This window comes from Macaca mulatta, chromosome 11, assembly GCF_049350105.2.
Source record: "Macaca mulatta isolate MMU2019108-1 chromosome 11, T2T-MMU8v2.0, whole genome shotgun sequence".
NCBI lineage: Eukaryota > Metazoa > Chordata > Mammalia > Primates > Cercopithecidae > Macaca > Macaca mulatta.
Window position 1 is genome coordinate 140,152,752 of NC_133416.1, and position 15,896 is coordinate 140,168,647.

At 55.8% G+C, this 15,896-nt stretch overlaps 1 protein-coding gene across 10 annotated transcripts in view; it reads right to left on the bottom strand.

Annotated features, from left to right (window-relative positions):
* Positions 1-15,896, bottom strand: part of GOLGA3 (golgin A3) — a 55,044-nt gene that overhangs the window by 4,884 nt on the left and 34,264 nt on the right. For all 10 annotated transcript variants that reach the window (XM_028830242.2, XM_028830241.2, XM_015109788.3 and 7 more), the window contains 10 exons: positions 15,056-15,319; positions 12,943-13,037; positions 10,995-11,211; positions 8,865-9,008; positions 6,951-7,148; positions 5,443-5,559; positions 2,418-2,557; positions 1,754-1,886; positions 1,032-1,154; positions 14-178 (listed from right to left, as the gene is read on the bottom strand). In XM_028830242.2, the coding sequence (XP_028686075.2) occupies positions 14-178; positions 1,032-1,154; positions 1,754-1,886; positions 2,418-2,557; positions 5,443-5,559; positions 6,951-7,148; positions 8,865-9,008; positions 10,995-11,211; positions 12,943-13,037; positions 15,056-15,319 (1,596 nt within the window). The remainder of the gene's footprint in view (positions 1-13; positions 179-1,031; positions 1,155-1,753; positions 1,887-2,417; positions 2,558-5,442; positions 5,560-6,950; positions 7,149-8,864; positions 9,009-10,994; positions 11,212-12,942; positions 13,038-15,055; positions 15,320-15,896) is intronic.

Below are 15,896 nucleotides of genomic sequence, written 5' to 3' on the forward strand. Positions count from 1 at the left end.
CGGGCCTGAGTACCGTCTTGGCCGCACCGCGGCGCAGGTCCAGCTTGAGCTGCTGGTTCTGCTGGAGCAGGGTCTTCATGTTGTTCTTCAGCTCCGACACTTTTGCCTGGAGCATGAATTTATCCTTCTGGGTCATGGACAGATCTTCCTGGGCCATCTCCAACTCAGACTTGACATTCTGTGGAAAATGAAGTCAGATTTTTTAAGTTAACAGATCTTAAACATCCTGCCAAGATCCGAGTTTGTATTTTCACAGGTTAAGCACATGTGTGTCCTCCTCGGCGCCGTCTCGATGGTCCCAGTCCAGGTCCAAAATGCTCAGGACCGGAAGTGTGTCAACTTTTGGAATTTTGAATATTTGCATCACACCTGCCAGCTGAGTATCCGTAATCCAGACATTTGAAATGTTCCAATGAGCATCTCCTTTGTCATGCTGACGCTCGCAAAGTTTCGAATTGTGGGTTTTTGTTTTGTTTTGTGTTTTTGAGACAGAGTCTGTCTCTGTCATTCAGGCTGGAGTGCAGAGGCCCAACCACAGCTCACTGCCCAAAGCGCTGGGCCTACGGGCATGAGCCCCTGTGCCTGGCCAGATTTTGGGTTTTTGGCTGATGGATGCTCCTCTGCCTGTATCTATAAATAAATTCTCACTGTGACTCAAGCCCCTCATTTACGAGGGGGACTCAGCAATTATACTCCTTTCCCGAGCAGTCAAGACCGAACCCTGAGCTCTTTGTCGAGAAGTTTATTGCAGATTGTAAAATTTTTCCCATGCACCCTCCCATTTGCTGGACTCCATGAAATCACGTTCTTGGTCCATGTCACACAGCGCAGCCAAGGGATCGGAGCCGGCCCAGGCTTCAGCCCTGCCTCCGTCCTGCTGTGTGACGTGGACCAGGTGACTTTGCGAGCGCCGCACTGGACGAGGGTGCCAGCTCCCCGGGAGCCTGGCCACAGGCCGCACGGCACGGGAACCAGGGGCCGCCCCAGGACGTGCTGCTCCTGCCTGTGCCCAGCGCCTCACACACAGATACCTGCAGCAGCTGCTGTAGCCCTTCCAGCTCCTTTCTGCCCTGCTGCTCCGTCAAGTCCAGCTGCTGCTTCAAGGACTGGATTTCTCTTTCTTTCTGATCCACCTCCCATTTGAGATTTTCCATCTAAAGAGGGGAAAGTCACATGGCCAACAATATTGAAGCGGCTTTACCGCCCAGGAAAACAGCTCTAGCTATGTGTCCGTTCATTTGATTGATTTTTTTTTTTGAGACGAAGTCTCGTCCTGTCGCCCATGGAAAACAGCTCTAGCTGTGTGTCGGTTCATTTGATTTTTTTTTTTTTTTTGAGACAGAGTCTCGCTCTATTGCCCAGGCTGGAGTGCAGTGGCGTGATCTCGGCTCACTGCAACCTCCGCCTCCTGGGTTCACCCCATTCTCCTGCCTTAGCCTCCCGAGTAGCTGTGACTACAGGCGCCCGCCACCATGCCCGGCTAATTTTTTGTGTTTTTAGTAGGGACGGGGTTTCACTGTGTTAGCCAGGATGGTTTCGATCTCCTGACCTCATGATCCGCCTGCCTCGGCCTCCCAAAGTGCTGGGATTACAGGCATGAGCCACCGCTCCCGGCCTGGTTTATCTTTTAATACCATATTCAGAAAACCATCACTATTCCTCCCCACGTAGGACGGCGTGAAGTCACCCAGGACACCTGTGAGTCCAGCCCTGTGAGTCCAGCCCCGCAAGTCCAGCCCCCGCGAACCATCACCTCTTGGTTTCCCACAGGCTGTTTGCTGAGCTGCTCGTCCAGCTGCTTCTGCAGGAGCTGGAGCTGCACCCGGGCCTCGGCCAGCTCTGCTTGGAACTGTGCTATCTCCTGGGAATGTTTCCCCTCCCGAATCCTAGCGTAAAAAAACAAGAAAGCAGGGAACTGCCGCGCTCCTCCAGCATGCCCTGCCCTCCTGCTGGGAAACGCTGCCTGGGGAAGGCATCCATCCCGGCAGGTGCTGCGAGCTGCAGCCATGCTTGGTGCCTCAATGTGCACTCGGGCAGTCCTCACAAAGTGTCTGAGACTCACCCTTCGCTAGCTCCCCTCACGGATCCCAGAGACCACAGCGCCTGGGGCCCACAGAGCCACAGCGTCAGCCCCACGCCGGGCCGCCCCTTCTCGCCTCGGACCTGAGGCTAAGTACTCGTGCTGGGCGCTCTCTCTCGGGGGAGGACACGGGGCAGTGAGCGAGGCTCAGGCTTCTGGAGACAGACGCTGGGTGCCCCTACTCCTATGATTCACACTCAAGTGCTCGGCACTTTGCAAAATATAGATGACCCTCGCTGTGCTGAAGGTGATGAATTAGACCCCGCCCGTTGCCAGGACAGCCGTGTGTGAGGCCGGGCATGGCCCAGGCCCCGCTGTGCGGGGCCCAGGCACTCACTGAAGGTCGTCGGCCTCAGCCTGCAGCTTCTGCACCAGGTGTTCCTTGGCCTGCAGCTCCTTCTTCACCTCACTCAGCTCCAAGGAGGCCGCCTTGACGTGGCGGCGGTTGTGCCCGGCTTCCACCTTGGCAGCGGCCACCTAGGAGGAAGGAAATCACATTGTCCATACCCTGCATGGCACCTGCAGCTTTACGACACGCCGGACGCGGTGGGTGAATCCACTCCCGGCCCCGTGCACGTCTTGGCTGTGGCGTGTGCTTCTCCACAGGCCTGTCGAGGTCCTTGTAAAGATGAAACCACCTGACCCGGAGCGCGGCACACTCATGTGGCTGCTGCTGTCTGTTCAGTGAACACGAACATTCATTCGAGAACATTCATTCACAAACATTCATTCAAGAGTTTTCGGTCTAAACGGTTTTTATGGTCTTCTTCCAGTTTATTCACAGCCTGGACAACATAGCAAGACCATGTCTCCACAAAATATAAAAAACTCAGCAGGGCATAGTGGTCCCAGGTATTCAGGAGGCTGAGGTGGAAGGATCACTTGAGCTCAGGAGTTCTAGGCTGCAGGGAGCGTGATCGCGCCACTACACTCCAGCCGGGGTGACAGAGTGAGGTCTGGTCTCAAAAATAAAGTAAATAGGCCAGGCGCGGTGGCTCACGCCTGTAATCCCAGCACTTTGGGAGGCCGAGACGGACAGATCACGAGGTCAGGAGATAGAGACCATCCTGGCTAACACGGTGAAACCCTGTCTCTACTAAAAATACAAAAAATTAGCCGGGCGTGCTGGCGGGTGCCTGTAGTCCCAGCTACTCGGGAGGCTGAGGCAGGAGAATGGCGTGAACCCGGGAGTGAACCCGGGAGGCAGAACTTGCAGTGAGCCGAGATCGCGCCACTGCACTCCAGCCTGGGCGACAGAGCGAGATTCCGTCTCAAAAAATAAATAAATTTAAAAATAAATAAATAGGCCGGGCGCGGTGGCTCAAGCCTGTAATCCCAGCACTTTGGGAGGCCGAGACGGGCGGATCACGAGGTCAGGAGATCGAGACCATCCTGGCTAACACGGTGAAACCCCGTCTCTACTAAAAAATACAAAAAACTAGCCGGGCGAGGTGGCGGGCGCCTGTGGTCCCAGCTACTCGGGAGGCTGAGGCAGGAGAATGGTCTAAACCCGGGAGGCGGAGCTTGCAGTGAGCTGAGATCCGGCCACTGCACCCCAGCCTGGGCGACAGAGCAGGACTCTGTCTCAAAAAAAAAAAAATAAAATAAATAAATAAATAAATAAAAATAATAAAATAAATAAATACATTTAAAAAAGAAAGAATAATTGCAAGGCCAAGGCGGGCAGGTCATGAGGTCAGGAGATCAAGACCATCCTGGCTAACAGAGTGAAACCCCTCTCTACTAAAATACAAAAAATTAGGCAGGCGTGGTGGTGGGCGCCTGTAGTCCCAGCTACGCGGGAGGCTGAGGCAGAAGAATCACTTGAACCCAGGAGGCAGAGGTTGCAGTGAGCCAAGATCACGCCACTGCACTCCAGCCTGGCAACAGATTGAGACTCTGTCTTTAAAAAAAAAAAAAAAAAAAAAAAACCACTGAAAAAAATTAAGTGAAACCTAAGCACAGAGCGAAAGCTGGAGAGCTGGGGCACTGTGTGAGCCCAGCCTGAACCACAGCCCAGCAGCAGGCCCCAGGCAAGGGTTAAACGGCTGGGTGGATGAGGCCTGTGAGGCCAAAAGAAAGCTGTTAACTACTCCTATTAAAATACTCCTGCCACATTTTTTTTTTTGAGACAGAGTTTCACTCTTGTTGCCCAGGCTGGAGTGCAATGGCGTGATCTCGGCTCACTGCAACCTCCGCCTCCTGGGTTCAAGCGATTCTCCTGCCTCAGCCTCCCAAGTAGCTGGGATTACAGGCATGTGCCACCATGCCAGGCTAATTTTGTATTTATAGTAGAGACAGAGTTTCTCTATGTTGGTCAGCCTGGTCTCGAACTCCCGAACTCAGGTGATCCACCCGCCTCAGCCTCCCAGAGTGCTGGGATTACAGGCGTGAGTCACCGTGCCCAGCCACCTGCTACATGTTAAAATTAATTCTATTTATAAGAAAACTTTATTGTTTTACCCCTTTAAAAAAAAAATCAAGAAGCTTTTTATTTTTATCTCAATTACATTATCATAGAAAAGTTCTTAAAGGCTGTGGCAAAGCCAGGTCATAGGCATGAAAGAAGCTTTACTGTTAGGCCAAAAAGTTTGAATTGTGAAGCAATTATAACTTGTAATTTTTTACAAGTTCAATTCAAACAGGATTTAAAGGAAAAGTGATGTGTTCTTTCCTGCCTTTCTCTAGAGAAAACCAGTTATTTCTTGTGTTCCTCCTAGAAATTTTCTACAAATACATGAGCATCAAATGCACGCACACACACCATGTCCCAGGCACACACGTGCACGCACACCCCCCACGTGCACACACAGGGCAAGCGTGCTGAGTAGCTGCTCTGTGCCAGGCATGGCAGAGGTAGCCAGCAAGCAGCGTTCTAACGGAGGAGCAGGGCCCAGACAGGGCACCTGGGGGTCAGGATGGGCCTCTGCTGGCAACTTGACCAATGTGTCAGTGAACACAGGTGAAGCAGGGCAGGGGCCAGTCACAAAAAGACAGCTCTCTACACAGAGAAGGGTCCACAGAACCACCCCTTGTCTGCCGAACACAAATGGGATCCTACGCTATTCTCAAGTTTGCTTTTTCAATGCAACAAGACACACAGGACACCGTTCCTAGCACAATATAAATACACATGCACGCTGAGCTCATTGGCCCGTCCTCACGGCTGCACTGCCATTTAATCTAACACCACCTTCTAAGGACCAGACCAGGTGCTCTGCAGCCTCCATGACCGACAACTGCAACGCACCTTTGCTCTCTGAAACTGCTGGAAGGAGGCTGGTGTGTGAAGGACTCTGCATAGATTTCTAGGCACTGGAGCGTCCCCTGGAACGCCCTGTGAGCCAGAAAGTGGCACGCACCTGCTCCTTAAGGCTGTTCACCTTCTCCTTCTCCTTCTCTAGTGAGGCCTGCAGGGCCTGGACAAGCTGCTTCATCTGGCGATCCTCCTCTTCTTTGCGCTGCAAAACCGCCTGCACCTAGATCAGATTGCAGGACAGATAAGGACGTCAAATGGCAAACACACAAGGCTGCACACGTCACATCACAGGCGGAGGCACACGTCACATCACAGGCGGAGGCACACGTCACATCACAGGCGCAGGCACACGTCACATCACAGGCGCAGGCACACGTCACATCACAGGCGCAGGCACACGTCACATCACAGGCGCAGGCACACGCAGGGAGGCAGAGGAAACTCCACCTCTGAAGAATCTGTGACAAAAACAGAATCCTAGGTTGCGGGAGCACAACCACAGGGCCGCACTCAAGAACGTGGCACGCCTGTGGGCCCCATGGCTCCAGAGGCTGGGGCAGGAGGATTGCTGAAGTCCAGTAGGTCGAGGCTGCAGTGAGCTGTGATGGTGCTACTGCACTCCCCTCCACTCTGGGCAAAAAAAAAAAAAAAAAAGAATGGGCCGGGCACGGTGGCTCACGCCTCTAATCCCAGCACTTTGGGAGGCTGAGGCAGGCGGATCACCAGGTCAGGAAATCAAGACCATCCTGGCTAACACGGTGAAACCTCGTCTCTACTAAAAATATAAAAGATTAGCTGGGTGCGGCGGCGCCTGTAGTCCCAGCTATACCGGAGGCTGAGGCAGGGCAATCGCTTCAACTCGGGAGGCGGGAAGCCGAGATCCTGCCACTGCCCTCCAGCCTGAGAGACAGAGTGAGCCTCTGTATTACGAACAACAACGAAAAAAAAAGGAATGTGGTGGCTGGGAACCCAAAAATTACATATAAATCAGGGGTTGCGGCCAGGTACAAACAGAGCGGAAGTGGTGGGAGCTAGGGCAAAATATGGAACTAAGACGGGAGAGTCAACACCAGCAGCCTGATGTGGCCCCCATGATTTCCCTGAAATGCCCCGCCTGGTCCTCAATCCAGAGAGGCTGTGGAGCCTGAGCAGCTGAGTGAGACCCAGGTCAGTGTTCGAGTCCCAGTTCTGAACTGCGTGAACCTCTTGTTAAGTGCCCCCTACATACAATGTCACCACCTGGGACTGGAACTCAGCCACACCCGCATGGGAGGTCTGCCCCTCAACTGAGCAGGCCTGCCCGTGAACTAAACAGGCCTGCCTCTCAATTAAACACATCTGCCCCTCAACTAAACACGTCTGCCCCTCAACTAAACAGGTGAACTGAGCACACACAGGGGCTCCAGCCTCACCTCGGAGAGCCCAGCCCTGCACCAGCAGCCGGGGACCCAGGCCTGTGGGTCACCCGACTCCTGAGCCTGTTCTCTCGGCTGCAGGCCGGGTGGGCTAGAGGTCAGCACAGGTGACTGAATCTGGGTGAGAGTCTCGGAGTGCACGCAGCCTCAGCAACTCTCACGCCGCTGCTGGCCTGAGTTTGACGAGTTTGAATACCTGAAGGTTCAAGTGGACTAGGTCTGCCTCCCTCTTGGCCAAAGCTGTTTCTAGGATGCTGTTGTGTTCCCGCAGAGCTGCGTTGGACTGTCCAAGACCCGTAAGCTTCCCTTTCTCGTGCTCTAATTCGAGAGCCAACTTCTTGTTCGACTCCTCGAGGCGTTTTATCTTCTTCCTGAAGCCTCTGGATTCTTGAAGCTGAAACATACCAACGTCACCGTGAAATTACCCGCACTGGTGATTGGAGTTCACACACCCCAGAAACAGGTGTTTTCCATAAGAAAAAGCAGACACTTAGGCCAGGCGTGGTGGCTCAGCCTGGAATCCCAGCACTTTGGGAGGCTGAGGTGGGGGGATCACCTGAGGTGAGGAGTTCGAGACCAGCCTGGCCAACATGGTGAAACCCCGTCTCTACTGAAAATACAAAGACTAGCCACCGTCATGGTGCACGCCTTTAGTCCCAGCTACTCAGGAGGCTGAGGCAGGAGAATCACTCGAACCCAAGAGTGGAGGTTGCACTGAGCTGAGATTATGCCACTGCACTCCAGCCTGGGCAACACAGGGAGACTCTTGTCTCAAAAAAAAAAAAAAAAAAAGAAAAGAAACATCGAAAACTAAAACACAGCAATGGGCCGGGCGTGGTAACTCACACCTGTAATCCCAGCACTTTGGGAGGCTGAGGCGGGTGGATCACATAAGGTCAAGGGTTTGAGACCAGCCTGGCCAACATGATAAAACCCTATCTCTACCAAAAATACAGAAATTATCCAGGTGTGGTGGCAGGTGCCTGTAGTTCCAGCTACTCAGGAGAATGAAGCTGGAGAATCATGTGAACCTGGGAAGCGGAGGCTGAGGTGAGCCAAGATCGTGCACTCCATCCAGCCTGGGTGACAGAGCGAGACTGTCTCAAAACAGCAAAAACAAAAACAGCAATGGACACCACAGGACCGTGCTTGCTTCATGATATGAAGGCTGTTGTGGTCATGGTTAGTTGCTTCCCCAGGCCCCTCTCCTTCCTCCCCATGGCCAAGAGCCCAGCGTTCTCCTGGGGCCATGGGCTTCTGGAGAAGCCTGTCCAGGCAATGAGCCCTGGCCAGGCCACTCAGCAGGGTGGGCACAAGCAAAACCATTTCAGGACAGGACATAGTGAGTGGAACAGGCAGCCCTAGGGTGACAGAGCTCCACAGAGGGGGCTGGGGAGGGAGACAGGGGCCGGGAACCAGAGGGGCTGGGGAGGGAGAGGGGGCCGGGACACTGAGCTGCCACCAGCACCGCTGAAATGAGAACTGTCTCTGAACCTGAGACAGATCTGCGTTCTTTTTTTTTGAAACGGAGTCTCACTCTGTTGCCCAGCCTGGATTGCAGTGGCACGATCTCAGCTCACTGCGATCTCGGCTCACTGCAATCTCTGCTCCTGGGTTCAAGCAGTTCACCTGCCTCAGCCTCCTGAGTAGCTGGGACTACAGGCATCCGCCACCACACCCAGCTAATTTTTGTATTTTTAATAGAGACGGGGTTTCACCATGTTGGCCAGGCTGATCTCGAACTCCTAACCTCGTGATCCGCCCACCTCAGCCTCCCAAAGTGCTGGGATTACAGGCGTGAGTCACTCGCCCAGCCAAGTTGGGTTTCTTATTTGAAACCAAAGCGTTTGAACTGAGAAGGGCTGCACTGTGAATTCTGTAACCATTCCACCAAAGAGACGGTAACACAGTGATCCTCCCCAGAGGGCTGGACTGGAATCAGGGCCTGCCCCACCACAGAGCCAGAGGCTGACAGTCAGAAGGTGGCAACACCAAAAGCAACGCTAGGCGCACAGTGAAGTTTTGTTTTTCGGGCCACACGCGTGGTGGCATGCCCAGGGATCACGTGACCTGCCCCACGCTGCCGCCACAGCAGACAGCCAAACCTCACCTCGTCCTCCAGCTCCAGCACCTTCTCCCGGGACTCCTCCAGCTCCTGGCTGGTCAGCGCAATGACCTCCTGCAGTTCCTTTTCCAGCAGAGTCTTGCTGTGACTGACAGCCTGCAGCTCCGCCTCCAGGGCCTGGATCCTTTCCTAAGGGCCAAGACAGAACGGGCACTTGGTCACGGGACAGGCCCTGACCTCCCTCACTTCCCGTGGCACCTGCAGGCAGGAGGCTGTGTGGCTGCACACACCAGACACCAGTTGCCTGACACAGTCCCACAACCTTCCTTTATGTTCAAGGAGTTGAGTTAACCGACCACAGCATGCACACGATGACACACGGGGACAGCTGGGACAAACAAAATCATCTCTTCAGTTCAATGCTTCAAAAATACAGAAGAAAATCTGACCTGCAGATAATGGCTATAAATCACCACCTGTGGCAAGCAAGCAGCACCAGGTGTAATCAGCACCACATATGTGCTCACGCACCACACATCACACACACACGTACGTACCACACGCACACACACGCTCATGCACCACACGTGTTCACATCTCACACATGCACATACGTGCTCACCCCACACGCGTTCACACCCCACACATGTTCGCACCCCACACCACACACACACACGTGCTCACACCTCACACATGAATGGATACATGCAGGCACTGGTGTGCTCTCACACCCCGCCCACTTGTTGCCTCGATGGTGCCAGGCCCTTGCCAAGCATGTTCCAGTACCACCTAACTTAACCCTCACATGAGGAGGTCCTCATTCACCTCAGTTTGACCTCATTTCACTGAGGATCAAAAAGGTGAGAAATTTGCCAAAAGCCACCACTTGCGAGGGGTGAAGCCCGGACGGACACAAGACATCGGCTCGCGGCCGTGCTATTCCTCAGCTGCAACGATGCGGCGAGGGGCTGGCTCTGCCCGGCCTTTGCACCCTCCCCACCCCAGCCCTTAGTGAGCCCAAGGAAAATGGCAACTGAATCAATCTCCCCAACAGTTTACAAAGCAATCAGGTGAGAGGGAGCACTTGATTTATTCATTTAATTTTAGACAGAGTCTCTCTCTGTCGCCCTGGCTGGAGTGCAGCAGCAAAATCACGGCTCACTGCAGTTTCAGCCTCCCCTCCTGGGCTGAGGTGATCCTCCCACCTCAGCGTCTCAAGCATCTGGGACCACAGGCACGTGCCACCATGCCCAGGTAATATTTCTGTATTATTTGTAGACATAGGGTCTCATTATGTTGCCCAGGCTGGTCTCAAACTCCTGAGCTCAAGCGATCCTCCCGCCTCAGGCTCCCAAAGCACTGGGATTACAGGTGAGAGCCACCGTGCCTGGCTGAGTTTATTTAATTGCTGGGCTTACAGGTGTGAGCCACCAGGCCTGGCCGAGTTTATTTAATTTGACAAGAAAACCCCATGTTATGATACAGTCTCTTCTTACCCCTAAATTCTTAAGTGGACAGGAAATAGAAACAAACCACATGTAAGAAGAAATACTAAGTTGTCAGTGCAAGGACACGAACTGGAGAATAATAAATACAATGCAAATGAACTCACTCAGGTAGGATGATATGCCTACCACGTAAGGTAAGAGAGCACAGAGGGCTGCGGCCTCCACAGAAGGCCCTGCTCAGAGCCCTCCAGCAAGGGCACTGGCTTGTTCTGGGCCACCGCAGCGTGGCTACCTCTAAACGCTCCCCGAACCCTGCCAAACGCTGACCCCACACCCTTACTCCTGCTTCTCAGCGAGTGCGGAGGCTGCTGGAACGCAAGTGGACCAGGGCAGGCCCTCCCTCTGCCCCAAGGGAGCAGCTGAACTTCTCTGAGCCAAGGAGATTTCTTGAGGAAAATCAGGTGAAGGCCGCAGACCGCAGACCGCAGACCGCAGACCGCAGGCCGCAGGCCGCAGACCACAGACCGCGCAGGGTTCATGAGGGTCGCGGGGCGATGCTCCGTCACTGCGGGCTCCTGGCAACCTCGACGCTGAGCGGAGTTTAGAGGCTAAAGCCTCCCACGTGAGCTCGGCCCCGCGAGGCTTTAGGGGACAACCGCTGATGGAGAGCCCTTCCCCGCACTGAGGGGCTGGCAACCCTGGCCGGGGATGGCACGGCGTTACCTACATGTAGAGCCAGGCTGCTGTCACCGCTGCCGCCCTGGGCTCGGAGTTGGCCCAGCTCCGCGTCCGCAGCCTCCTTGGCCGCAAGGGCCTCCTGCAGGCGGCGGCTGAGGATGCCCACGGCATTCTCGTAGGCCTTGTGTTTGGTCTTCATCTCCTTCTGGGCGCTGGTCAAGTCTGAGCCCAGCCGCCTCATCTTCTGCTTCTGTTCCGTGATGGCCCTGGGGTGTCACGAGGAAGACACAAGAGGAAGCTGAATTATCCTCTGACGCGACCGTCTGGCATTCTGGTTCGCAACAGCAGGCAACAGGAAGTGCGTCTCAGAAGCCCCTTCTGAAGGACGGGCTCGGTGGCCGAGACCCTGGGCCACGGGGAGGCTGCCTCCGCTCACGCCCCACCCTTGCTCTCCCCAGAACCCGGCTGCCCTAGGAAAGCCGGGTGAGTGTGTGTCTGTCCTGTGGGGGCTGCACACAGCGAAGGATCAGTCCGTATCGGGTGTTCCCGCAGAGCCAGGCCAGCGGAAGCACTCAATGAATTTTCACCATTTCCACCACCAGCGTCAGACCTGCCCTCCTCTTGGGGCAGCTTATGAACGACCCTGTGAATGCAGAGAAAGAGTCTGCTCCTACCAAACAGAAACGTTCTTGAATATCGGTAAAAATTTCAACCATCAGATTCATGAGCAAATCACCAGCTGATTAAAGCAAAGCAGCACAGACGCCCACGCCTGGAATCCTGGAGGGCCGAGGCGGGAGCATCACCTGAGTCCAGGAGCTTGAGACCAGCCTGGGCAACATACTGAGACCCCATCTCTACAAAAAAATTTAAAAATTAGCCAGGTGTGGTGGTGCACACCTGGGGTCCCAGTTACTCCAGGGGCTGAGCTGGGAGGATCACTTGAGCCCAGGAGGTTGAGGCTGCAGTGAGCTAGGATAGCACCACTGCATTCCAGCCTGGGCGACAGAAACAGACCATTTCGAAAACAAACAAAATACCTCAAAACTATGCATTTAGCTGGGCATGGTAGCTCACATCTGTCATTTCAGCACTTTGGGAGGCTGAGACAGGAGGACTGCTTGGCCCTGGGGTTCGAGACCAGCCTGGGTAACATGGTGAGACCCCATCTCTACAAAAATGAAGCAAAGCAGCACAGGGCACAACGCCAGAGGAAGAAGGCCCGACGGCATCTGCGTGTGCAAACGTGTGCCGGCGAGGTCTGTGCACCACTGGGGTAAGGCAGCCCCGACGGCATCTGCGTGTGCACGCACATATTGACGGGCATGTGCCGGCAAGGTCTGTGCACCACTGGGGTAAGGCAGCCCCTGACGGCATCTGTGTGTGCAAACGTGTGCCCGCAAGGTCTGTGCACCACTGGATAAGACAGCCCCGATGGCATCTGTGTGTGCAAACGTGTGCCGGCGAGGTCTGTGCACCACTGGGTAAGGCAGCCCCTGACGGCATCTGTGTGTGCAAACGTGTGCCGGCGAGGTCTGGGCACCACTGGGTAAGGCAGCCCCGACGGCATATGTGTGTGCAAACGTGTGCCCGCGAGGTCTGTGCACCACTGGGGTAAGGCAGCCCCTAACGGCATCTGATTGTGCGCACACGTATGCACGGGCGTGTGCCGGCGAGGTCAGTGTGTTCATGTTTATGTGAGTGTGAGGTGTGAGGATGAACATTGAAGCGTCTCCCAGGGTAGGAGCTGGGAGAGGGGATGCTGCTGCACAAAAAGTCAAACGTAAAAACACCTGGGGAGCTTCTGTTACAGGAGCTTCAGCAAGTCCACGATCAACTCGGATCATTTCGCAGAGGAGCAGCCACCAAACCACACAGACTCCAAACCTGGACCTTAACGTTCCAGGCCACCACAGCACCTCCCAGGGAGGGTGTCCCCGCACAACAGCAGCAGCCCACGGGGCTCTCCTGCCTCCCCCGGGCACACGCGGACTTACTTCCGGGCTTCTTGCTGCAACTCTTCAATTTGTTTCTTCAGCACCTCGTTGGCCTCTGTGACCGCAACCATCTGCTCCTTATCGAACTGCAACGACTTCGGAAGGGAAGGAGGGCGTGAGGAGCGGCAATGAAACCCCAGCCTGTCTCCCCTCCCGGGCTCCAGCCCATCGCCCCTGCCGATGGCACTGCACAGGCTCGCCCTGGAGGACTTGCGCCTTGAGAAAAGTCCTGAGAGAGATATTTACCTTCTTACAGACCTACAAACCACTCTTTTTTTTCTTGAGATGGAGTCCCATTCTGTCGCCTAGGTTGGCGTGCAGGGGCGTGATCTCAGCTCACTGCAACCTCTCCACCTCCCAGGTTCACAGTGATTCTCCTGCCTCAGCCTCCCGAGTGGCTGGGACTACAGATGCCCGCCACCACACCCAGCTAATTTTTTTATTTTTAGTAGAGACGGGGTTTCACCACATTGGCCAGGCTAGTCTTGAACTCCTGACCTTGTGATCCACCCGCCTCGGCCTCCCAAAGTGCTGGGATTACAGGCGTGAGCCACTGCGCTCGGCCACAAACCACTCATTATTGAGACCAACGACTGTTTCCAAACACTGTGTCCAGAGCATCAGAGGCACAACAGGACATGACTAGTTCATAGGAAAGCCTGTGGACCCAGGACCTCTCCTCCTAACCCCTAGGACCCAGGACCTCTCAAGGATCCAGACCCCTCCTTAGAAACCCCAGGACCCCTCCCTGGAGACCCCTGGACCCATCCCCAGAGTCCCCGGGAACCCTCCCCTCAAGCCCCTGGGTTCCCTCCCCACAGCCCCTGGACCCCTCCCTGAGCCCCCAGAACCCCTCCCCAGAGACCCCTGGGACTCATCCCTGGAGACTCCAGGACCCTTCCCTGGAGCCCCCTGGATGCCCTCCTCAGCCTCCACTGTGAACACTGACGGCTGCGTCCCCCACCTGCTCCTGCCCTCGCAGCCTTTCCCCAGCTCCTGCGTGCTAGGCAAGTCCCCACAACCAGCCCAGACCTGCAGCTGTGGGGTCTGAACGTGCTCTGCGCCCACTGCTGTCTCCTCCAAGCCTCCTGCAACCCAAAGAGCCGGCGCTGCCCTCGGCCCACCTCCCCACCCCGGCAGCAGCGTTAATCCATCAGCCCCCACTTTCTGACACCGACCACGCTCCTCCATCAGCTCCTACTTTCCGACACTGACCGGCGCCGGCCATACCGCCTACTCCCGGCCTCACCCTGGCTCCTGATGAGCCAGACACGCTGACCAGTCCGCCTGCTGGGACCTTGGCTCGGTCCTCTCTGGCAACTTCAGAAACATCATAAGCAAAACGACCCTCCCCAAATTTACTGTTGCTCTCCCGATTTCTCATCTCGCCTCCCGGTTCCTCAGCCTGGATGTCTGGACAGGATCCTGGACTGTGGCCTCCATCCCGCACCCCTCACCCCTCACCTCCGGCTCACCTGCTCTGCCACCTGCAGCCGAGAAACTGTCACCAGCATCCCGGACACCCACTGCGTGCAGAAGCCAGCCCAGGCTCAGCTTCCACAGGAGTGTGACTGTCTCTGGCCGGTCCCAGCTCCGCACCCAGCCACAAGGGACTCCCAGGGTCCCCGGGCCCCGGTGCCCTGCCCCGACGTGGGGTCTCCACAAAACACTCACCCTTGCTTTACCCGCGACAGCCGCCATCCTCACACACTGGATCCCGGGAGCCCATGGCAATGGGGAGAAGCTGGGTGCCTCACGGGGCCTTCTCACTCCCTCCCTTCATGCAACATCGTCACCTGGACTTACCAGGCCTCACCTGACCGCCCCTCTGGGACCTATGCTCCAGGTGGGCCATATTCCCAGCTGTTCTTCCAAAAGCCTCTCCCGCCTTGCCACCGCCCTGCCCCAGACCCGGCCCCGCCCCAGACTCGGCCCCGCCCCAGACCCGGCCCCGCCCCAGACCCGGCCCCGCCCCACACTCGGCCCCGCCCCAGACCCGGCCCCGCCCCACACTCGGCCCCGCCCCACACTCGGCCCCGCCCCAGACACACGCGCCCCCAAGCACTTTGGCCGAATCCTCCCGATCAAGTGAGTCAGTCCGACACGGACGGACCTGCAAGTGTGTTTCCATCTCGTCTCGCTCCTTCTGTGCCGACTGGAGATGCCCTTCAAGGTCGGCCATCTGCTGACGGACCTGGGCCGCCTCTCGGTGCAGGCGCGAGAGCTCCGCCTCCGCGGTCCGCTTCTCCCCGTGCACTTGCATCAGCTCCTGCCGCAGCTCCTTCAGCTCCGAGTCCAGCCTTTTCCTGGTGGCTTTCAGCTCACTGATGAGCTGGTCTTTGGAGGTGGCGTCGCGCCGGTAGGCCTCCACCATCACCTGCCGAGACAGAAGCTGTGAGCCGACGCTGGGCGGTGGGCGCGGGGGACTTCTGGGGGTCACGCTGGCTTCAACAAAAATGTTTACCACTTACCAGGGACATAACTTTTTTGAGGTAAAGATACATTTCATCAAATTTAAGCCTTCATCGACTGAGACACACCGTTATTTACCCACAGGTGACATCACGGCCTGTTTAAACAAGAGTCTATGTGTGGTGCACGAGGCAGCCACACCAGCCTCCTAGAGGTCTCTTCAATTCCAAGGAGTCTGGCTCTCTCCAGCCTTCAACTGGACTGCTTTGCTTCCAACAGGTACTCCCCTTGCTTGTGGCTCAGTAATAAAACAAAGCAGGACTCACGACACTGCTCCAGGGGCCGCCCTTGCTCAGAAATAAAATACAGCAGGCCGGGCGCGGTGGCTCACGCCTGTAATCCCAGCACTCTGGGAGCCCGAGCTGGCTGATCGCCTGAGGTCGAGTTCAAAACCAGCCTGGCCAACAAAGGCGAAACCCCCATCTCTACTAAAAATACAAAAAACCAGCCAGGTGTGGTGGCACATGCTTGTAGTCCCAGCT